General features: G+C 58.3%; 3 protein-coding genes and 1 long non-coding RNA gene across 5 annotated transcripts in view; all 4 read right to left on the bottom strand.

Annotated features, from left to right (window-relative positions):
* LOC105553022 (keratin, type I cytoskeletal 14) overlaps window positions 1–4,185 on the bottom strand; it is a 29,478-nt gene extending 25,293 nt beyond the window's left edge. Inside the window, exons 1-8 of one of the 2 annotated variants that reach the window (XM_011998916.1) lie at window positions 3,459–4,185; window positions 2,948–3,030; window positions 2,630–2,786; window positions 2,354–2,515; window positions 2,139–2,264; window positions 1,617–1,837; window positions 1,476–1,522; window positions 1,064–1,315 (exon numbers count right to left, since the gene is read on the bottom strand). In XM_011998916.1, coding sequence (XP_011854306.1) covers window positions 1,215–1,315; window positions 1,476–1,522; window positions 1,617–1,837; window positions 2,139–2,264; window positions 2,354–2,515; window positions 2,630–2,786; window positions 2,948–3,030; window positions 3,459–3,992 — 1,431 coding nt within the window. In that variant the 5' untranslated portion in view covers window positions 3,993–4,185 and the 3' untranslated portion in view covers window positions 1,064–1,214. Of the gene's footprint in view, window positions 1–1,063; window positions 1,316–1,475; window positions 1,523–1,616; window positions 1,838–2,138; window positions 2,265–2,353; window positions 2,516–2,629; window positions 2,787–2,947; window positions 3,031–3,458 lie in introns of those variants that run through there. The other variant, XM_011998915.1, reaches the window with a different exon arrangement.
* Window positions 4,186–9,842: 5,657 nt separating this feature from the next.
* Window positions 9,843–15,264, bottom strand: LOC105553024 (keratin, type I cytoskeletal 17). Its single transcript, XM_011998919.1, has 8 exons — window positions 14,488–15,264; window positions 13,356–13,438; window positions 12,767–12,923; window positions 12,000–12,161; window positions 11,373–11,498; window positions 11,066–11,286; window positions 10,943–10,965; window positions 9,843–10,090 (listed from the first exon to the last, which is right to left on the bottom strand). Exons 1-8 carry the CDS (start codon window positions 14,917–14,919, stop codon window positions 9,996–9,998), a joined length of 1,299 nt encoding a protein of 432 aa, XP_011854309.1. The 5' UTR covers window positions 14,920–15,264; the 3' UTR covers window positions 9,843–9,995.
* A 1,475-nt stretch (window positions 15,265–16,739) lies between these two features.
* Window positions 16,740–17,697, bottom strand: LOC105552978. Its single transcript, XR_001008089.1, has 3 exons — window positions 17,493–17,697; window positions 17,204–17,253; window positions 16,740–17,044 (listed from the first exon to the last, which is right to left on the bottom strand). It is a non-coding gene; the product is annotated as an uncharacterized LOC105552978 (long non-coding RNA).
* Window positions 17,698–18,427: 730 nt separating this feature from the next.
* The window catches only part of LOC105553085 (keratin, type I cytoskeletal 42-like), a 7,170-nt gene continuing 2,956 nt past the window's right edge, over window positions 18,428–22,641 (bottom strand). Inside the window, 5 exon segments of the mRNA XM_011999033.1 lie at window positions 18,428–18,520; window positions 18,602–18,654; window positions 18,832–18,883; window positions 19,490–19,651; window positions 20,802–21,013. Coding sequence (XP_011854423.1) covers window positions 18,428–18,520; window positions 18,602–18,654; window positions 18,832–18,883; window positions 19,490–19,651; window positions 20,802–20,963 — 522 coding nt within the window. The 5' untranslated portion in view covers window positions 20,964–21,013.

The following is a 22,641-nucleotide window of genomic DNA, read 5'->3' as shown; positions in this document are numbered from 1 at the left end:
AAAAAAAAAAAAAAGTCTTATGACGTTGTGCATACATAACTTTTTTTAATTTAAATATTTAAAATATGGAAGATATCCAGGAAGAAGGAACGCCAACTGAGAGGTATGGGCCATATCTCAGTCAGGTAGGGTGACTCAGGGGTTTAGACCTGGGAGGGGCAGGAGGACACCAAGTTGGGTTTAGACTGAAGGCTGAGTGCTGGAGGGAAATGGGATCCATTATGGGCTGTTAAGCAGGGGAGTCCTGATCTCACCCTTGTTCTTGATCTTGACCATATTCTGGTGGAAATCATTCAGCAGAAATTGAATGTGAATGAGACTGACTCTCAAGGGGACCCAGTTAGGCTGTGCCCAGGTCTAGGGAGAGAGGAAGAAGATCTGAACATGGCAGCGGCCATGGGGCAGCAGGTGTTTCCTAGGGTGTTCATCAGCACGCAATTCACCAGCTGAAGGGAATGAGGAAGGAGGAGTTGATGGGGTGTGAGGAGAAGCAGGCTGGGAGAGGGAGGATTTCAGGTCTAACAAGGACACCATTCTCAAGGCAGAAAGCACTCCCTTCCACCCTCCAACATGAAAACTGTGTGCAGGTGTGGAGGAGCTCATGGGTAGAGTTAAGATTCAAGTGTGGGAGTCTTTGGGTTGAAATACCTAAAAAGATAGAGTAGTGTTAAAGGCATGGACTTTGCAGACAGACAGGACTGAGTTTGAGCTCCAGCCATGATCTGCATGATTTTATGCAAGTTACTGAAACTCTCTGAATTCTGAGGGTTGTCAGTTCCAAAATGGGCCTGACCACACCCACCTCACAGGGTTGCAAGGACAATATCATAAAATAACCTCTGTAGCATGCCTCCATGGTGTCAGTCAACACGTGTGGACACTCCCACACTCTCCCATCCCACCTCCCAATTCCACAGAGCATGGAGGTCTTCCAGGAAGACCCTTCAAGATCTTCTGAGATTTGTCCCATTTCCCACATCTCTCAGGCTGTGAGGCTCCAGAAGGTTTCTGGAGAGCACCTGCAACTCCCCTCCCATCAGTTCAAGAACAGAGATCACACAGGTTTGCATCAACCAGAAAGTCAGCTTTATTAGCCCACCACCAGCGGAGGAGCAGGGGAGACAGCTGGGAACGGCGCCATGAGAGCAGGGTCCTGACCCGGGCCTTCAGGAGGTGAGGCCAGCTGGTGGGCAGGAGGCTGTGGTGGAGGCAGCTCAGTTCGAGGAGCTCTGGCCCTGGCTGAAGCTGGATGAGCCCTGCTCCTTGAGGATGGGCCGGGTCTGACGGCTCGAAGAAGACGAGGAGGAGGTGAAGACTGTGGGAGAGAGAAGAGGAGGTGAGAAGGAGTCTGAGAGCTGAGCAGACTCCAGGGCAGGGAGAAGGGAGGGCTGGGAGCTCTGAGGAGAAGGGCCTGGCCCCCACTCCATGGAAACAGGCAGAGGGGCTGCAGTGCGGGGGAGCCTCAGAAGCCTTACCCTCGCGGGAAGAATAGGATTGGCCAGATGCGTGCTGGGAGGAAAGGCTGTGGGAGAGAAAAGGCAGGGCAGTCAGTTGTGCTGAGAGCAACAAGGGGGCTAAAGGGTCTGGGAGGCAGAACTAGGGGGCCTGGGACTCACTGGGCGTCCTCGCCCTCCAGCAGGCGGCGGTAGGTGGCGATCTCCTGCTCCAGCCGCGTCTTCACGTCCAGCAGGATCTGGTACTCCTGGCTCTGCTGCTCCATCTCACAACGTAGCTGGGCCAGCTGCTCCTCCACGCTGCCGATCAGTCCCTGGATCTGGGACAGCTGCATGCAGTAACGGCCTTTGGTCTCCTCCAGGCTGTTCTCCAGGGATGCTTTCTGCAAGCGAAAGAGAGAAAGAGTCAATGGAGGTGGTCACTCCTGTCCCTCCAGGTCTCTGGGCATGCTTTTTGAGAGGTGCCTGGATTTTGATCCCAGTTGGGGTACTGACGGGCCAGACAATATGGAGAAAAGCTAGCCCACTATTCTAGGGCTTAATTTCTCTGTCTATATAATGGGTCCCATGAGTCCTCTGGTCCCATCCTGAGAAAAGAAAGGTGGAACTAGATTGTGGCTTGTTGAGGGGGTGGTGGCCATTACTGGTGGCTTGGGGGCTGCTGCTGTACCGGGTCCTTCATACCATGCTGAGCTGGGACTGCAGCTCAATCTCCAGGCCCTGGAACACCCTCCGGAGCTCCGTCACCTCATTGCGGCTGCTCTGTACCAGTTCGCTGTTGGAGGCCACTTCTTTGTTTAGCTCCTCGGTCTGAGACAGGAAAGCAGAACGAAAGGTGAGGCTCTCCCAAAGCCCCCGGCTGGGAAGTGCTGCAGGCTCACTGAGGGCCCGAGCCCCACCTTGCTCAGGAACCAGGCCTCAGCATCTCTGCGGTTTTTCTCTGCCATCTGCTCGTACTGGTCACGCATCTCATTCAGGATGCGGCTCAGGTCCACGCCAGGTGCGGCATCCATCTCCACGTTCACATCTCCACCGCTCTGACCTCGAAGAGCAAGCATCTCCTGGGAAGGGATGGCAGGAGGCAGTCAGCTCAGCAGACTCCTCTCCTGGCCCTGGGTGCATCTGGCAACCCCACCAAACCAGCCTCCCACCCCGGAAGCCAGCAGCAACCGCACCTCCTCATGGTTCTTCCTCAGGTAGGCCAGCTCCTCCTTCAGGCCTTCGATCTGCATCTCCAGGTCAGTCCTGGCCAGGGTCAGCTCATCCAACACCCGGCGCAGGCCATTGACATCGGCCTCCACGGTCTGCCGCAGGGCCAGTTCATGCTCGTACCTGGCAGGACAGAGGTCAGGTCCTCAGCTGCAGCCCTGAGGATTCTGAGGCTCGGGGTCTGCTGGCCCTGCTGGGTGGACAGAACTCCCTGCCCCACAGTGACAGAGCCCCACTCTTTGTCCCTTGCCCTCTGCCCCCAGCCCACCATGTTGGCTGCTCACTTTGTCCTGAAGTCATCGGCTGCCAGCCTGGCATTGTCAATCTGCAAAATGGGCTGCGCATTCTCAATGGTGGCTGCAATGATCTGGAGTGGGGATGGAGGACAGGAGCCCTGGTCAGCCAAGGACTTTACTACTTGAGCATGAAAGGCAGAAAGGGGCAAAAGGAACCTCCCCAAATCTGTAAGTCTCCTGGCTGGCAGGGCTGCCTTCTCCACCAGCTCAGGGTATGTAGGGACACACTCCATCCCAATCACCCCCTTCCTGGTTCCAAGGCAGGGAAGCTGAACTTGCAGCTGAACCCTTGCAGGAAATAAGAGATTCAGGGTTCCAGCCCCAGCCCGGGCACAGAGATGCTGAAAAGGACCCTCTGCCACCACTTCCCTGGGTGATCCTGGCCACTCTCCAAAGGTGCCCAGTCTCCCTGTTTGTAAAGTGTAATTGCTAAAAAGAGGTATCCCAAGGGCCACTATAGTGCCAGCCTCTCTCTCTGCTCCATACACCAGTCACCCACCTTGTTCCTCAGGTCCTCGATGGTCTTGAAGTAGGGGCTGTAGTCTTTGATCTCACTGGGCCGCTGCCTCTGGTACCAGTCGCGGATCTTCACCTCCAGGTCGGCGTTGGCCTCCTCCAGAGCACGCACTTTGTCCAGGTAGGAGGCCAGGCGGTCGTTGAGGTTCTGCATGGTCACCTTCTCACTGCCCACCAGAAGCCCATCACCACCAGCAAAGACACCACCAAAGCCACCACCCAAGCCACCACCCAAGCCACCACCGAAGCCAGCACCATATCCTCCCCCGAAGCCACTACCAAAGCTGCTGCTGCTGCTGAAGCCACCGCCATAGCCGCCCCCCAGCCCGCAGGCTCCCCCAGAGGAGAAGCGGGAGGAGGAGACAGACAGGCCCCCGCCGTAGGTGCTGGGGGCGCGGCAGGACCCTCCGGCCAGGACGGAGGAGATGCGGCTGGAGCCGCCCCCGATGCCGCCCCCGATGCCGCAGGAGCCCTTCATGGAGCTGGAGGAGGTGAACTGGCGGCTGCAGGTGGTCATGGTGCCGAGGAGGGAGGTGAGCGAGCGAGCAGTTGGCTGAAAGAAAGGAAGGTGCTCAGGAAGGCTGAGAGTGTGCTGTGGCTGCCTCCAATCCCAGAGACCTTTATATGCACCTGGGGAAGGCGGGGCTCTCCTAACTGCTGACTCCGGGTTCCCCTCCAGATTTCATCACTCCCGGTCCCGTCCTACTCCTCACTCTGGATTATTCAGCCCAGGATCAACTCCACTGTGTGCCGGCTCGGAGTTCCCACCCAGCTTTGGGGGTGTGGGGCTGAGAGAAAAACACACAAATGCAAGTAGGTGGTGACTCAGGCTAGGCAGCCGGGAATCAGGCTCCCGTTCCTGGAGCCCTCAGGGCCAGTGGGGCCTTGGCACAGGTGGCTTTGTGGCAGCTGCGTCCCCAGGCAGTGAGTCAGCCCTTCAGAAGAACTCCCTGCCCCACAGTGACAGCCTTGGCTGAAAGAGACCTCAGTGATGCCATCCCGGGCTGTCTTGGGGAGCAGTTGTGGGGATCCTACATGTCCCACTCTGGGCAGGGGCAGAGTTCGTGCCTTCACTCTGCTTGCTGTGTGGCCTGAGGCTCCCCACCTCCCATCTCTGGGCCTGTTTCCCCTCGGTGGTGACAAGGCTAGACTGGGTGACTGCAGAGTCCCTTCTGGTTCTAAAAATCCTATGACTGTCTTTCCCTTGTTGGATGTAATTCCAGTTCTGGAGGCTGCCTGGAGCCCCTGGGATCTCCAGAAGTGTGTGTACCATACAAACAGCACCGGCCATGGAGCCAGACAGGTGGCACCAAGTCCCTGCTCTGCCCTTACCAGCTGCATAGCACAGGCCGGTCCTATAACCCCTTGGTCCTCAGTTTTCTCAAGGGGATGACACACCACTAGCCACAAAGAAACATGCGCGCAGGACCCCACCGGCCCTTCCCTGAGGACCAGCCCTGCCCCTCAGCCTCCCCATCCTGCCCCTTCAGCCACCTGCTCCTCACACTCACCTCTACACACTGGCACCCTCCCACACCCCTACGTGGGACCCTGCACCCCCCACACTCCCAGCTGAAGAACACCACAGCCCCACACCTAGCTCCTCCACTCCTCTACCGCCCTCTCCTAATCACAGGCACCCCACCTGCAGGCTGATGGGAGGGAGCCCGTCCTGCCACCGTAGCCAGGTGTGACCCCTGACTCCGCCATGGACCTCAGAGTCCCCGACCCTGTAGAAACAGGACTGGCTGGGGATCCATTCCCAGCAGTTCTCTTTCCCATGTCCACAGATCCCAGACTGGGCCTGGCAGCTCCATTCATCCAGCTGAGCTGGGGGAGAGCACTCGTCATGGGCACACTCAGGCATGCACGGAGAGCCTGGTGTGTGCTGTACAGTTCTGTGAGTGAGGATGAGGGGGGCGTTATTCCTGACACCAGTTCTCAGGTGAAGGAGCTGGGATTCGGGGAGGGTAAGTGGGCTTTCCAAGACACCAGTCACTGGAAGCTGAGATGTGAACCTGCCTGCCTGGTCTCCTTGCCTAAGCCAGTTCCATCACCCTGAGCCCTCTCTCTGTGCATCTCAAATTTACATCATTTTCTTGATCAGAGGGAACAGAGGGGAAACCAGAGACAGGCGGAGATTCACTCAAAGTCACTCTGCTTTAAGCTGCAGAGCTGCAACCAGAACCCAGAGCTCTGGCCCTCTCCAGGCTCCCACCATGCCTGCAGGCGGGGCCAGTATACCCGACTCTCACCCACCTCCCCATGGTCACTGGCACAAGGTCTGCCCACAGTGGGTGTGGCCTTGGCCTGAGAGCCTGGTCCAACACCAAGGCCTGGAAGGATGAGGGAGCACCAAGACGGGGCCTCCTCGGGGTGCTGTGGGGTGTCCCTTGGTGCTGGCCACTGGCCTTGCTCTGCAGTGCCTCCGTTGAGGTGAGGAGCCCAGAGACGGCCTGCCTCTGCCTGAGCTCCAGTGAGGCAGGTAATTCCTTGTCTCAGCAGAACCAGCGTTTTGTCACTGCTACATCTCCCCTGGCCACTCACCCCAGAGGTAAGAGCAGAACGGATGCACATGCCTTCAGAGCCAAACCTGGGAGAGGGAACCCGACACTCCCCACCCCCACCCCAAAGAGGGGCAAAGGGGACCCCAGAATCTTGGACAAAAACCTCAGTGTTCAGATGTCAGGGTGGGCGTGGAGTTCCAGTCCAACCACAGACCCATCACCCTCAGAACTAAAAATGGTCTTCAAGGTCACCAAAGGCTATCATTACCCCAAACGGAGAGGGCAAAATCCTTATCCAGGTAAAGCAGCCCAAAAGTGAGAGAGCAGAGACTCAAGCCAGCTCCACCTCCCAAGCCAGGGTTCATACCGACTCTCGCAGCGGAGTCTGCGAACTCTTCACTCCCTGCCCCCATGGTGTGTGCGCGCACACACACCGCTTTCTCACTGGCACACTGCCCCCCGCCAAGTTCCCCATTCCAGGAGGTGTCAGGGTGGGATTACACACAAGCCCAGCACTGCAGGCCTGGGGATCTGCCTGGGCTGAGAAGCTGCAGGAAGTTGCTGACCAACGCGCCAAACCGCTCAGCCAACTCCATAAATCACGCACCTGCCCTGTGCACAGCTCTCGGGGGCTGGGAGTGAAGAGGGAGATGGTGACATAGTCTCTGACCTTCGAAGAACTTATCATTTGACCCTGGAGGGAAAACTAACAGTGGAAAATATAGAACCTGGCCAGGAGCCCTGGGGTGCTGGGCTTGCCTGCCACGCCCACACCACAGGAGGCAACTGGGGTAGGCATTGCCCCCCTGAGCCTCATCAGTAGAGGAGGGAGCTGCCCTCCTGGCATTGACCTCTGGAAGGGTCCTAGCAGAGAGAGGCACCAGCAGGGCCTCAGAAGATCTGAGCTGACAGAGGAGGAAGAGGTGTTTCCTCTGCACCTCTGCCCCAAGGTGACCAAAAGCCAGGACCACTAAGCCTGGTGAGCACAGAGAAGCCCAGTGGGCATCCTCCAGGCAGAGGATTCCTCCCCGTGCCCTGCCTCCTCCTTCCCTCCTTCGTCCTGCCCATGTCAAGCATGAGGCATGAGATCATGGCATACCTGAGGCGGCCGGGAAACACCATTGGCCAATACCACGCCTTGACTTGCAGTGATTCTCCAACCAGACAGATCCTCAGAGTCCCCATGAAGATTCGCAGCCCTTCTCCGACTCCCGCATCAGTACCGCTCAGGACAAGCCTGCTGGTGGGGCTGTTTTACAAGCTCCCCAGCCAGCTCAGGCTGGGCAGGCAGGAGGCAGCTTAGAGGGTTGAGAGGAGGGCAGAGAAGCTGAGGGGAGAGAGGGGGCTGCTGCAGGGCCCCCAGCCCCGGCTGGACAAGCCAGAGCCACAGGCTTCAGGGCAGGAGGAAGGAAAAGTAGAGCCCCACTGAGCCAGGACAGAGCAGCCTGGAATCGGGGCAAGCAAGGGCGAAAGCTTGGGCAGGACATTCAGCCCCTCTGAGTCTCAGTTTCCTTCTCTGGGAAATGGCATATTAGGAGATTAGAGGTCAAATAAATAAAGCGCCTGGCAAAGGCTGGTGGCTAGAGTTATGTTTATCAGCAGGTGTTTATAAAGCACCTACTAAGTGCCTGGCACTGTGCTGGACACTCAGACTCAAAGATCAAGACAGAGAAGCCCTGGAGACATAGTCTTCTGGGGAAGAAGGTGGTAAAGACAATCCCAATACACTAATGTCAGGTCACGATGGGGTGCTGGGGCGCTGCAGAGAAACAGGGAGCAGGGTCCCTGGGGGAGAACAAATGTCCAGGCCCAAGCTCTGCCCCTGTGGCGGCTCCCAGGATCTGGGGAAATCTGTGGGTGCCAGGCCCAGCTCCGGGGATCCTCTCCCCTCCTGCACATTTGATGCCCCCCTTCTGAAGGTAGGGCTGTCACAGCCCCACTTTGTGAAGAGGGGCTTCTTCCCCAGCAGAGGGGCACAGTCTGGGGCTGTCTCTGGTCCTCCCCACACTCTGACCCCTCCTCACTCGCGCCATCGGTAATTGTGGACCCCAGGATCTACAAGAGGGAGAGAGAGCCCTGCCTGGAGCCTGAGGTGGGGCAGGAGGTGGGGCTCGGCTCCTCTTCCCAGCATGGAAGCCGGGCCCACTCCCCTCCCATGCCTGTCTCCATTATTGACCCCCCAGGCTCCAGGACAAGGGCTGAGTCACTGCTCCTTGGAGCCTCAGTGTCCCCATCCACACAACGAGGCGCCTTCCCCCAGATCCTCCCTGTTTCCTGGGACTATTCAGATAAATGAAGTCACCCTCCAGAATGAGCCATCTGCAGCCCAGGGCTGGTTCTTCTGGTTGTGGCAGGATGTGTGGTGGGGGCCTGGTGCAAACAGTGCCTCCCTCCTTCCCTCCATGGCGCCACATTTGCTGCCAGACAGCAGGGAGACGTCAGCCTCTGACGGAGCAGAGCCTGCCCTTGCTTTGAGTCGTGCAGATGCTGCTGCAGGCGCAAGTCCCCGACTCCAGGCAGCCATCTCCCCTGCAGAGAGAAACACTCTCCCGGGATGTCGTAGCTCCGAAGTCCAGGAAGGGCCTGTGACCAGCCCAAAGTCGCCCATACTCCAGTGGTCAGTACCCACCCCCATCCCTGGCCTCTGCCAGTCCCGAATCCCCACCAACCCAGGCTCAGAGGGCTCTGGCCACTCCCATTCTCCTCGGGCCTCCAGGCACCAGGAGAGAGAGAGTGTTTGGGGACCCTGGTCTGATGACACCCCAGGTCCAGCAGTGATGAGGTGGAGGCACCCTCCTCCTACTAACCCCCTGTTTGAAGAAAACCAGGAAAGCAGGCTGTCCTGCCTGGCAGTTTCCGGATTTACTAGAAGGAAGATTTCCAGGTGTCAGGCTCACCTCCCACAGACTGTTCCCCACAGCCACGTTTGCTGCCAACAGCAAGAGCTGGGGCTGGTGCTCAGAGGGTGCCAGGAGTGGCTGGAGCAGGACTGTTCCGCCTCCTTTTCCTAGGAGGCAGTTTCTACCCTCCCTCATGCCACCCCTGTCCCTAGTGGGGAACCAAAGAGGGTCCAGACCGCCAGGGAGAGTGGCACTGCTCCCTGGGCACAGCCACCCCATCTGCAGTGCCCCCCGCTCTGCCCCTTCCCCATCCTGAGCAACAGCTGACCACGTGAGGAAACATTCCTGAGAGAGGCCCCATCCTTTCTCCCACACCTGCCGGGGGTCCGCAGCCTTCCCTGCAAACACCAGCCTCCCGCTCACATTCCCAGGGCAGAGGCAATGGGAGCCCCTCTTGGGGATTTCCTGAGACTCACACAGGAGTCTGGGACCCAACCACCCAGGCTGCCTTCCCCACCCACCCTCCCTTTGTGCTTATCCCAGCCCTTGCCCACCTCCTGCCCCATCTAGGGGGAGGGCACAGCCCGCAGGACTGGGAGGAGCAAACTGATTGAGTGAGTCATCTCTGAGGATTCAGGCTCCCATACCTGAGATCTTCCCATCCATTTATGGATGAGAAAGCAAGACTCAGTGAGGAGAAGTGACTGCCTGACTTCCGGAGGTCACAGAGCTACTCACAGGGCAAGCAGAGGCCACCTAGGACCACACCTGATACACCGACTCCATCCTAGGTCTAGCACAGCCTGGACCACCTCCTGAAAATCTTCAGCCCTTGGGAGATTCGAGCACACCCTCCAAACTCTCCCCAGACTTACTCTTTATGCTGGTCTAAGCTGACCCCTGACCTGCCAGTCAACAACAGTGGGTATCTAAGCACCATCTCCCCTCACCCTCACTCCTTCCCATTTCACCCTTTTGTCCCTAGTGCCCACTTCAGGGGCCAGAACAAGAACACATTTCATAGCTGAGTCAACAAGCTTTATTGTCATCAGGCAGAGAAGCATGGGGAAGGGACTGAAGCAGGGGGATGAGGCTGGAGAGGCCAGAGACTTCGGGGCAGATGGGGCGGCTGCCTCCCTGCCTCCTGGGGGGCTGGCCGGGGGAGCTGAGTCCTCAGCGAGTGGTCTGGTGGACCTGCTCGCGGGAGGAGATGACCTTGCCATCCTGGACCTCTTCCACAATGGTACGCACCTGACGGGTGGTCACCGCTGCAGGAGAAGAAGGCGCTTGAAAGTGGGTAGGGACCAGGAGACCCTCGCTAGCCCAATAGCCCTCATGGACAGGAGCCGGCTCTCTCCCTCATCCTCCCCCAGGTGCTGTGAGTGCCTCCACTGGCACTTCGAGGTCACACTACACACACATCCCTTCTGTCCCTGCCACCGCCTCCCTTCCATCCCATCCCTCTGCCGGTGGCCCTGTGTGAGTCTTGCCTCCCCAGATGGGTTATTTGATTCTGACCCAGTGTGTCCTGCCAGGGAGGAGCCATGTAGACTCCATGCAATCCATCTCTATTTCTCTGCAGTCTCCAGGACATAGATTTGCTCCTATCTCCCCCATCAGACTGGGATCGCCAAGACAAAAGCCAGGCCCCTATCTCCTCCATTAGACTAGGAACCCTGGGGCTAGGATCATATCTTCTCCCTCAGACTGGAATTTGGAGGACAAGGACCATGTCCCTATCTCCCATCAGGCCAGAGTCCCCAGAGATAGGACTGCTTTTGCTCATCCGAAAGTTGTCAAGAGCAAAGATCATGAGACCATGTTCCTGTCTTCCCACCAGATGACAATCTCCAGAGCTGGGACCTGTCTCCTCCATCAGACTAGGATCTCCAAGGTAAGGACCAGTTTCCTACTCCACCCCCATCAGACCAGACAGTGTCTCTCTCGTTTGATCTTTTCCTGAGTATCAATCCTCAGTGCTAATGGATCACTTCTCCCACCCCTGCTGAGGGACAGCCATCAACTCCTGGAGCTCCTGGGGACCCTGCCCCAGCAATGTGCAGGTGGGCTGCCTGTCCCATGCACCCAGTCCCCAGGGTCTCAGCCACCAAGATGCTTACGTTCTTTCTTGTACTGAGTCAGGCTGAAATAAAAAAAAAAAAAAAAGAGGAAATTAGATGTGGGTCTGAGAGCCCCACCCCTGCCAAGAGGCCCCCAGCCCTGACCCAGGCGCCCCCACTCACTGGGCATCCTCGCCCTCCAGCAGGCGGCGGTAGGTGGCGATCTCCTGCTCCAGCCGCGTCTTCACGTCCAGCAGGATCTTGTACTCCTGGTTCTGCTGCTCCATCTCGCAGCGAAGCTGGGCCAGCTGTTCCTCCACGCTGCCGATGAGTCCCTGGATCTGGGACAGCTGCACGCAGTAGCGGTTCTCTGTCTCCGCCAGGCTGCCCTCCAGGGATGCTTTCTGCAGGAGGGCAGGAAGACCAGGGGTCAGTGAGGGTGGCCAGTGCCCTCTTCTGGGCCCACCCCCATGCACAGGACTGTTCCTACCATGCTGAGCTGGGACTGCAGCTCGATCTCCAAGGCCTGCATGGTGCGCCGGAGCTCCGAGATCTCGCTCTTGCCGCTCTGCACTAGCTCGCTGTTGGTGGCCACCTCGCGGTTCAGCTCCTCTGTCTGCAGACGGGACACAGGACAGGGCAGTGTGAGCCTAGATCCCTCTCCCGAGTCAGGCCTCCTCCTAAATCTAACTGTGGAGAGAGTGGTGCCTTCTCACCAGCTTCCCACATCCCAAAGCCCAGAAACATGCCATTTGAAATGTTAACTTTTTATGGTTAATCCCTGCGTGTGGGAGGCACAAACCGGAAACTTGAGAACCAGCCAGAACATGTAGCCTGGCTCTTGGTGCTAGTTCCTGACTTCTTGAGGGAAAGGTGGGGACTCCCAGGGTCTTTACCCTCTGCCTTTATTCTGTGGGGGCTCCCTATCTCCCCGCCACCCCCCAGATCCCAGCTTGAGCTCAGCTCCAGGTCCATTGATGCAGCGGGTGATCCTGTGATCCATGTAGCTTACTGAGGAGGGGGCACCTCCAAGACACCTGGCCGTGGCTTACTGTCAGTGCTAAGGCCCCCGAGCCCCAGCCCCTAAGAGAGACCTCTGGCCTGCAGCAGCCCCCACCTTGCTGAAGAACCAATCCTCGGCATCCTTGCGGTTCTTCTCTGCCATCTTCTCATACTGGTCACGCATCTCGTTCAGGATGCGGCTCAGGTCCACACCTGGGGCAGCGTCCATCTCCACATTGATCTCACCGCCCACCTGGCCTCGCAGGGCGTTCATCTCCTATGGAAAAACGGGATGTGGGTGTGCACATCTGCACCCATCCTGACCTCTCACTCCCAAGCCTTCCCCACAAGGGGACCCCACTCCCCACCAGGACCCCTCCTTTGTTCTCCCTCTGCTCTATCTGACCCTCTAAATGATTTTTATTCATCTGCTCAGTATTATCTCCACCATCAGACTCTATCTCCCCCATTAGACCAAGGGCTCTCCAAACTAAAATCTAATTATTAGACCTCGGCCCCAAAAATTTCCACTCTAATTTCCAAGCTTCTCTGTAGATGTTCAGCTTTGAGAGTTTGAAATGGAACAAGAAGGAGACTTCCTTACTTATCCCCTGCCCTCGTGAGGTAGGCCAGGGCAGGTAGAGGGAGCCTCTGAGGGCCCCTAGGAGGTTCCTTGGGTACAGAGAAGCCGTGTAGTACAAAGAGGAGTCTACCCTGCACGCTGGACCCCAAGGATCAGGGCTCTGCAGACAGGGAAGCCCTCTAAGGTGACTAATCCCATGCGCCTGCTCTGCTCTCTCCCACAGCCTCAGCCATGGCCCAGCCCCAGGGCTCTGCCACCCACTCCTCAGCCTCTTTGACCTTCTGCCCCAGCCACCTCACCTCCTCGTGGTTCTTCTTCAGGTAGGCCAGCTCCTCCTTGAGGTTCTCAATCTGCATCTCCAGGTCGGCTCTGGCCAGGGTCAGCTCATCCAGCACCCTGCGCAGGCCATTGATGTCGGCCTCCACGCTCAGGCGCAGGGCCTGCTCGGTCTCAAACCTGCCGTGGGAATCAGAGACTTCAGCCCAGGCTGCTTGGACCTGCAGGTCCAGGTCCTGGCTGCTCACCTGCCTTCATTTTGCTAGGACTCTAAGGGGTTGGAAGGGCTGATGAGAAGGTCGAGTGGAAACAAATTCCAGTCCTGGGGCCCGGGGACCATCACAGGGCCAGATCCCACGCCCACCAGCTTCCTTACTTCTCTACGCCTCCCACCTCCCCTCCCTCTCTTCTATTCCCTGCCTAAGCCCAGCAACCTTCAGAACTGGCTGCCTTCCCTGCATCCTGGACTAAGGAGTGGGGCTCCTAGGACTGCCCCACCCTGAGCTCCTGGGCCTTGCCACAAGCAACCGAGGAGTCCTGGGGTCAGGAGGGATACCCCGAGATCCTCCCTGAGCTGGCCCGGGCTGCCCAAGCCCACTGGCCAGGACTCACTTGGTGCGGAAGTCATCAGCAGCCAGACGGGCATTGTCGATCTGCAACAGGATGTTGGCATTGTCCACGGTGGCTGTGAGGATCTGAGGAGATGGGAGAGTAGTCAGGTCATTGGATGGGGGTGGCTGAGCCCACACCAGCATTCTGAGCAGATCTTCCTGCCTGGGGGCCTCTCTTCCCTCCCAGTCCCTTCCTTGCCCTGTGCTGTATTATTGGCAGAGGAGGGGCAAGCAGGAGTCTGAAGGGCTGAAAGGTGCCTCTTCTTCCCCCGCTACTCAGTACCTGCCTCCCCCACCAGACCCCCATGCCAGGCTCAGCCTTAAAGGAGAAGAGACAGCTGGCTGGGAGTATGAGGCAACCAGAAAAGAATGGGAAAATGTCCCCAGGCAGAAGCTGTCCCAGAATTCTAGAACAAGGGAGGGGATGTGGGCAATCCCCTCGTTTCACAGCCAGCTAGAGGGTGCCCCTGACAGGCTTCCCCAAAAGGAGGCTAAAGGAGCCCTCACCAAAGAGTGGTTCCAGATCAGAAGTCAGGATCCCTCCTAATCCCTAACCCTGGGCTCCAGCCAGCAGCCCCGCCCCCTGGGGTTTGCTGAGCCCGTCTTAAGGGCCAGCAGGAGGAAAGAAGCAGCCAGAAAAATCCCCAAATAAGGCACATCAGAGGCCTTCCCCACCCTGAGGTCCCGCCCCACAGGGACCTCCCCCCGCAGCAGGTGCTATCAGGAGCTCACTCAGACACCTCCACTCCACATCACCCAAAACCCCCTCCTGCTGACCCCTGCTCCAAAGGAGCAAGACACCACGCATCCAGCAGCCCAGGGCCCCAGCCCTCCCTCTGCATCCTCCTGCCTCATCCTACAACCTCTCCAGGTGGAGGAGCTCCACGAGGGAGAAACTGAGGCTCCAAGGGGCTCCACGAGGCCTGTTTGTTCGTGACTCAGCCTGCTGCCCTCAGAAAAGGGGGATGTGGGCCACACAGGGGCCCCAAGGCAGGTTCCCAGAAGCGAAGCCACAGCCAAACCACCCTTGGCTCCCTGAGGCCCTGTGGCTGGACTCCAGGCCTTTGGCCAGGGCAGGAATTGGGGGGAAGAAGTCATGCCCCCCGGAGACCCCTCCCACCAGCAGGCCTTACCTTGTTCTGCAGCTCCTCGATTGTCCTGTGGTACTGGCTGTAGTCACGGGCGGGCCCCGGGGCCTGCCTCTGGTACCAATCACGGATCTTCACCTCCAGTTCAGTGTTGGCCTCCTCCAGGGCGCGCACCTTGTCCAGGTAGGAGGCCAGGCGGTCATTGAGGTTCTGCATGGTGGCCTTCTCACCTCCGGCCAGCAGCCCATCAACACCCCCAAAGCTGCTGCCATAGCCACCGCCAGAACCAAAGCTGTAGCAGCTGGAGTAGCTGCTACCTCCGAGGGTGCTGCCCAGGCCTCCAGCAGATCCCAGCCTGCAGGAGCCGGCACCCAGGCCGCCAGACAGCCGGCAGGAGGTGCGGGATGAGCCGCCCCCCAGGCCGGAGGAGCCCTTGATGGAGCTGGAGGAGGTGAACTGGCGGATGGTGGTGGTCATGGTGGCAGCGGCAGGAGGCAGGCACACAGGAGAAGGGCTGGAGAGGAGAGGGGCCCCAAGGTGTGTAGGGCTGCCGGGGTTTGCCCGCTTCCTTTATAGGCCACCAAGTGGGCGTAGCGATTACAACAGGCTTGCTCCTCTGTTTCCATTCCCCTGGGCTTTCATCACCACTGGCCACCTGCCAGCTTCCAGGTGGCTGGGGGCCCCCTCCCCGCCCATCATCAGGAATTTGCCTCATTTCTCCAAATCCTCATGCTGGGTGCCGTGCGTGTGTGTGTGCGTGCCTCTGGTCTCAGGCCCGTCACCTGTGATTCAGGCGGGCCCTCCAGCTATGCTTTCCCATGACCTAATACGGAGAAGAGCAGAAGGCAGGACGTCACCGTCCCCAGGCCCTCCCAGGCAGCCACCACCCCAGCCCGGCCCGCCTCAACCCTGTCTGGTGGGGAAATGGGTTGCAGTGTCAGGTGACCCCCCTGAAGTTGCTGTCTTTCACCCCACACTGCTCCACCCACGGTGCTGGCCCGGGGCTGGGTGCTGAAGAGACAGAGGGGACTGAGAGCCTATCCTGCCTTGGAAACGGAGCCCAAACCCACCAGGCCCACCTCACAGCACAGAAATGCCATCAAGCCTCGGAGACCAACCCACGTCGCAGATAAAGAAATTGGGGCTTCAGAGGGGTGCAGTGTCCACAATGGCCCCTTCAGAAAAGCACTCTAGGGGCTAGAGTTCCATCCAGTCAGCTTCTGACCCTGCCCCATCCCGAGAAGCCCTTGCTAACCCAGTCTCCTCATGTAGACCTTTCCCCAGGTTTACACCCCAGGGCTGGGGTGGGTAAACAGGGGCTCAGCTATAGGATGGGGAAATGGTGGGCAGTGCTAAGACAGGATCTAAACCAACTGAGAGGGGGATGCCCCCTTCCACTCCCCTCACCCTTCTGTACCCCAAGAGACCTCAGGGTCAGGTGAGGGGCATTTATCTCAGGTCTCAGCCCACAGGAAACCTAAAGTATATTGCCCAAGAAGAGGCTTTTACTGAGACCCCAGCCAGCCCCCTCCCCACTCCAGGCTCCCCAAAATGTGGCTCCTCAGGTGTGCCATGTGCCCCACCCCACAGCCCCACCCTTCCCTGCCCACCACCCCAAGCCCGGCCCTGGGTCCCAGGGTCCCTCCAGGCCCGCTGGGTGGAATGTGGTCATATTTCAGACTGCCGATGGCTTCTACTTCCCAGACAGGCCCAGACAGCCCCGCCAGCAGCTGAAAGAGATTCCTCAATAGCCCAGTGGCTGCCAAGCCACCAAAACAAACAGGACGCCCCCCACGCATACACGCACAGCGGCCACCCCACCCCACACACACACCCGGGCTGGGCAGAGCCGGTCTGGTTTCCTGGGCTGGCTGCGTCGCTGCCACCCCCTCTCACTCATCAAGGCCCTGGACCACTCCTTCAGAAGTCCCTCCCCACCGAGCCCCTCTCTTTCTGCTCTCGAACGCGCCCCGGGCTGAGGCAGGGAGTGCTCCCCAACAGGCGTGGTCCTTGGAAAGTCTGTGTGGCCGTCCCAGGGACCAGCCACAGGTGACAGGGACTCAGGGGCTGATTCTTAGAAACTTTTCCCAATACAAGGGGCTGTCCCATCCCTCCACCCTTAATCCTTCCGCCTCCTCCCGTCTCATCTTCCCAGGAGTCCCAGGCCTGGATGGAGTGGGCAGCACAGATTGGCAGGTGACAAGCCGATACCCAAACACTCAGTAAATTCTCCACCTCCCCCAGTCCCTCAGCCCACACTGCCCCAAACCAATGAATAGACCAGATCACACGAGGCATTGAACTTGGGGCAAAGCTTTAATAGCAGGCACTGGACAAACCCAGGAGGCCTCCTCAGTGTGGGGCTACAGGAAGCAGATACAGAAAGACCACAGGCCATGGACTGGGGCCCAGTCGGACACTCGGGGCATGGCAGCATCATGCTGGAGCTGGAGCTGAAGGCTGTGCTGTGGCCCGTGAGGTGGGGCTGTCACAGGCAGAAAGGGGCCTCGGTGGTGGAGAGTTGGATCTGCTCACAGAAGGAGGCCACCTCTCCAACCTGGACTTCCACCACGATGGCACAGCTGGTGGCTGGTCACTGTGGCTGCAGGCGATGGAGGCGGGGGGTCGCAGGGAACATCAGGCAGGAGCTCTTCCCCCTACCTGTCCCCCAGTCTGTGTTCCCCCCAGTCTCACACACAGAAGGGTCCTCAGCCTCTCCCCTGCCTTGGGGTCCACACAGCAGGACAGGGCAGCTTCTTACCTTCCCGGGTAGGCTGTGAGGCCAGGGACAAGGAGTACTGAGTGGCCAGCCTGCAGGGAGAGGAGCACCCATCAGCCCGGGGATGCCAGCCAGCCCAGGCCCCTGCAAGCACTGCTGGGGAGAAGCAGGCCCTGGCAGAGGAGGTTCCCCCAAATTGGTGAAAAATGGCAGCTAGGAATGCACAGAAATCAGCACAGGCCCAGGAATGAAAGGGCAGGGGCCCCGCGCAGCGGGAAGAAGAAAAAGAAACAGCACAGCGTAGGCCCGGCAGCACTGTGTGACTACTCACCAGGAATTTACAAGGAGAAGCAGAGCAAGTGGCTTTTCCATATCCCAGAGGACCCAACAAATAAACCCAATTAAAGCAGGAGACACTGTGGTGAGACTATAGATGGACTTCACCATTTTCGGGGAGCAAAAAGCTGCAACGTGTGACTAAGCATGGAGACTCCAGAACACTGTCAACGGGAGGCCTGACCACCCTTCCCGACTGCAAACCCGACCACCGCCCACCTCGCTCCTCACCCTGGGGCTGATGGTATCACCACTCACACAGTCATCAGAACCAGAAACCCAGGGCCATCAATGCCCACTCCTTCATGTGTTCACCGACACAAACTGAGTCCTGACTGTGAGCCACGCTCACCCCAAGATCCAGGCATGCAGTCCTGCTGTTTCGAGCTATAACCTCTCTTCTGCATGCACCACCTTCCTTCCCCTGCCCCCCACGCAGGACTTCTCTGGCCAGGCTCCCTGCTCCAGCCCCCGATGCATCTCTCTGGCCCCAGCCTGACCCCTCTGATCCATTTCTCCCTCTGCAGCCGGAGTGAATGTTCTAAAATATCTTGATGTTCCTTCCCTTCCTCTGCTCCAAATCCCTCCATGGCTCCCCATTGCCTACGTGATCTAGTCCAGACGCTTTAACTTGGCATTCAAGGCTCCTCAGTCAGACTCCAGCCTGCATCCTCAGTTTCACCTCCTGCAAACCCCCACAGGTTCCCACGTTCACACCTCCTGGACTTCGCTGGTGCTCAGACACCAACTTCTCCCTGGGCGAAGCGGGCCCCCAGCCTACCCCAGCAGGTACCCAGGTGCACACTCACTGGGCGTCCTCAACCTCCAGCAAGCGGCGGTAGGCGGCGACCTCCTACTCCAGCCATGTCTTCACATCCAGAAGGACCTGGTGCTCGTGGTCCTCGTGTCACAGCAGAGCTCGCACAGCTGCTACTCCATGCTTCTGATGAGCCCCTGCAACTGGGCCAGCTGGGTCCCGTAACACACCTCCGTCTCCACCAGGCTGCCCTCCAGCGATGCTTTCTGTGGGCCAAGAGATAGGTAGTGCGATGAGATGGACCTGGGACCCTTCCCCACGGCAGAGCACTAGAGAGGAGCCCCTACTGTACGGGGCTGTGGGTGCTGCCGGCACAGTGGGGCGGCAATGCACCCAGCCACTGAGTGTGAAGGGACAGGCTGGGTGGGGACTCTGGTTCTCCAAGCTGGGGTCTACAAGGCTGGGCTCACCCTGGGGTGACAGCTACAGGGTGGGGAGGGGACAGAGGCCCTACCTGGCTGAGCTGGGACAGTTCAGGTTCTGCACAGAGCTGTAGAGCTCCATATCTCTGTCCTACCGCTCTGTGGGGCCTCTGTGTTGGTGGCCACCTCGCAGTTCAGCCCCTCTCTCTGGAAGACAGAGTGGGCCACAGGGGAGTAAGGAGGCTTTCAGAAGTGGGGCACAGGAAAGGGGCTGCTCCGAACCCTCACTTCCCAGAACCATCCCCTAGCCCTTCCCAGGCCTCTATGGGGCCCCAAAGGCACCTGCGCACAGAGACCCCCTGCACCCACACTGGAACTTGGAGGAACTCAGCCTGCTCTGCGGTCATTTGCATTTCTTACTCCCACCGAACTGCAGCACCTCAAAGACAGGCACTGGGTGTTATTCTTTTGTGCCTGTTGCTGTCCCTAGGACACCGGAGACACTTAGCCTGTGCTTGCCAAGGGTATGCATATGTATTCAAACACACACATCTTGTAAACAGCTGTGGTGGAAACCCAAGACCAGGCTTGTAGAGACCTGGATCTATTTCACAGGCCACAGTGAAGGGCTGTGTGAGCTTGAGTCCTCTCTGAGCCTCACATTTTACATCTAAAACATGAGGGGCTGGTCCAACTGGTTTCCAAAAGTCCTTCCAACTGGGACGGCCTGTGGATCTGCCAGTGTTCCAGCTGCACCAGCATGCAGCACATGTGCCCACACGTGTGCACACCTGCTTACACACGGCCACCCACCACGCTGAAGAACCAGCCCTCGGCATCCTTGCAGCTCTTCTCCACCAATTTCTTGTCCTGGTCACACATCTCATTCAGGATGCAGCTCAGGTTCACTCCAGGCACAGTGTCCATCTTCACACTGACATCCTCGTGCACCTGACCTCAAAGGGCGTTCATTTCCTGGGCAGAGAGTACAGCAGGAGCTCACCCAAGGCCATCCTGAGGAAAGACCCTGGGACCTGCCTTCTCTACCTCGAGGAGACAGGTACAGATGACAGACAGACAGACAGACAGACACAGATAGGCCAACAGCTCCTCACCCTGAAGGTGGAGGTGGATGCTGTCACTTCTCAAACATACAGGGCTATAAGTATCAGCAACCTCCCCCAACACACACCGTGACTCGGGACTGGACTTCACCCATCCCCAACAAGTGCTAAGCCCCGAGAGATGACAACCCCCGAGCACGGCGGAGGATGACCACGGACGACCTCACTCACTGCCCTGACCTTGCCCCCACCACCAACCCCACAGCACAGGCATGCAGAAAGCAACACTGGTGTCACCGCACCAGGCCCCGTTAGCAAATGTTAATCTGCTGGAGGAAAGCAATAGTATAACCAGCCTCAAAGCCAGGGGGAAACCCCTTCCGGGTGTCCCGCTTCTCGGGCAGTAGGCTCCCCCAGCTCAGAGCAGCACGGAGCTCGGCAGAGAAGGAAGCCACAGGACAGGGCATGTAAGGCCTCCTGGCTGCCCTGGCAGAACCTTGGCTCGCTATCCTTGGGTTGAGCCTTGGAGTCCCCGGGACCTAGGGCCTTCCGGAAAGGAGAGGCAGGAGAGGGGCAGAGAGGTGGAGTGGATACGAGTCCAGCAGACCTGAAGGAGGGTCCCTGTGCAGCCGTAGATAAATCCCTTAACCTCTCTGAGCCTCAGTTTCTTCACGGGTCAAAAGGAGGAAAGAGTATCTGTCTCCCACCTGCAGTATCAGCTGAGATAATGGCTCTGAGCCATTTGCAGTGCTGGGCAGAAGTTCCTTGTTTTCATGACTATCACTATTATAATTAATTATAATAATTAGCATTGTGTGTTCTTACACTGACTTACTCATTAGTTAGTTAACTTCAGTGAGCTGAGCCTCAAGGGACAAATGAAGTCTATTTGGGAAGAGAGGCTCCTCCAGGCCTCACTCAGGGTCCTCTGAGGGTCAGGGCTGGGCATCCATAAGAGATGGGAACTGGACTGAAAACATGGCCTGGCCCAGGGAGGTTCTGGGCCCCAGCCTCGCTTGCTTCCAGGTGAATTTCTGCTGCGTTCCCTGAGCTGACCTCACCTCCTCATGGTTCTTCTTCAGGTAGACCAGGTCCTCCTTGAGGTTCTCAATCTGCATCTCCAGGTTGGCTCCGGCCAGGGTCAGCTTGTCCAGTTCCTGGGGCAGCTCCAGAGACCCAGCCTCACTTGGTGCAGAAGTCATCGGCAGCCAGCTGGGCATCATCCACCTGCAGCCAGCACGAAGCTGGAATGACCGATCACAGCCACCGGGATCTGGGAGAGACGTGGGCTCCATGAGCAAATGCCCTTGGCAGCCTCCAGGAGACCCTCCAACACCCTTCTTGCAGCCTTTTCGGAAATGAGCCAGGGTGAGGGTGATGAGAGTGCCCGTGGTCTTCTCTGGGCACCCTCCTGGGAATTTCTGGGACCCAGCCAAGGCCCTCAGGGGGTTAAAGGATGATGGGGGTAGGATGCCCAGGCATGGGTAAACACGGATGCCAGGAGAGAGACCCTTATGCAGCTGTCTGCCACCATGGGGGTCATGGCTGCCTAGGCCTCACTCCCTCTTTCCCAACTAAATTCACCTCTAGGTTCAGCTGCCACCTCCTCCAGAAAGCCCTCCTGGATTCACTTCTGCATCTCTTTTCTGGGTCATACCTCCTTCCTTCTCCAGGTTGTGAATTTATACCTATTTCTATGACTTTTTTGGTTATTTCCTCCTCCACTGGACTGTGAGCTCCAGGGAGACAAAGCCATGTCTGTTTCCTTCTCTTTGGAATCCCCAGCCCTGGGCACAGTGCCCTGGCCCAGAGTTGGCCCCGAGGGTTCGTTAGTTTAATTAAGTGATTCGTTAATTAATTAATGAGGTTATGACTGGCCTCACCTCAAACCTAGGGCAAAGCTTTCTTTTCCCACAAGGTCATCTGGGCGGTTTCAATGCAAACACGGAGGGAGGGGCCCAGAAGAAGCATAAGGTTGGTTGTGATTACTGCTGCTGTTGATGGCATGGTTGGAAATGCCCAAGAGGGGTTCCAATTGAGGTCATGGGCATGCACCAAAGAGTGAGGCCCCTCCAGCAACCCAGAAGTTGAAGCACTTGTGAAGGTGACACATGTGCGTGTAGAATCTGGAATTTGCTGAGGCTCAGGGCTGACCACCCAAGGCCTCAGAGGGAGAAGCCCCAGGACACACTAGTAGCCCCCACAGGCTCATCCTGTGCAACCCCTCCCAGACCCTACTCGAGGCCCTAAGTTCTGTGAAGTGACCCTGGGTCAGGCTGAGCCGAGGGCCAGTTTGTTCCCAGCACCCCCTCCTCTGCCTCAGTGGGCCCATCTGCATCTGGCAGAGACCCACCCAGCCCCCATCTCCTTGCTCAGGAGGCTTTGGGGGCACAGCAAGGGGTGGTGATGAGGCGCTGGCTGGTCCCAACATCAGGAGCACTGACTCACCAGGGTTTCCCTGGGTTCCCCGCTGCCAGGACCAACCCCAATATCTGATCTGGCACTGCCAGTATCTCTGCTTCCAAGGGGAAATTGCAGGAATTCCCATCTAGTGGAGGTCCCGGGCAGGAACAGACAAAGCCCCTCGTAGGCAGCACCAGGCCCGGCTCTGCACCCAGGAAACTGAGCAGGCCTAACCGCCAGGGCCAGCTGGGCCTAACCTGACTCCCGCCTGGCTCCCCTGGCTCCCCGGTCCCCCTGCCTCCCCTGGCTCCCTTGGCCCCCCTGGCCACTGTACTCATCGCTTGCACCCCTCACCTGGCACTGGTGGCATTGCTCTGTAGGACCCTCCAGGGCAGGGTTTGTGCAGAAGACAAAGTGGCCATGTTTACAGAATGCCAAAGCCATGTTCTTAGAGGTCATGAGAGAGAGTGTGTATGTGTGTGCGTGTGTGTGTGGTGT

Source organism: Mandrillus leucophaeus, unplaced genomic scaffold (assembly GCF_000951045.1).
Source record: "Mandrillus leucophaeus isolate KB7577 unplaced genomic scaffold, Mleu.le_1.0 Scaffold58, whole genome shotgun sequence".
NCBI lineage: Eukaryota > Metazoa > Chordata > Mammalia > Primates > Cercopithecidae > Mandrillus > Mandrillus leucophaeus.
This window is presented reverse-complemented; position numbering and strand designations above follow the sequence as displayed.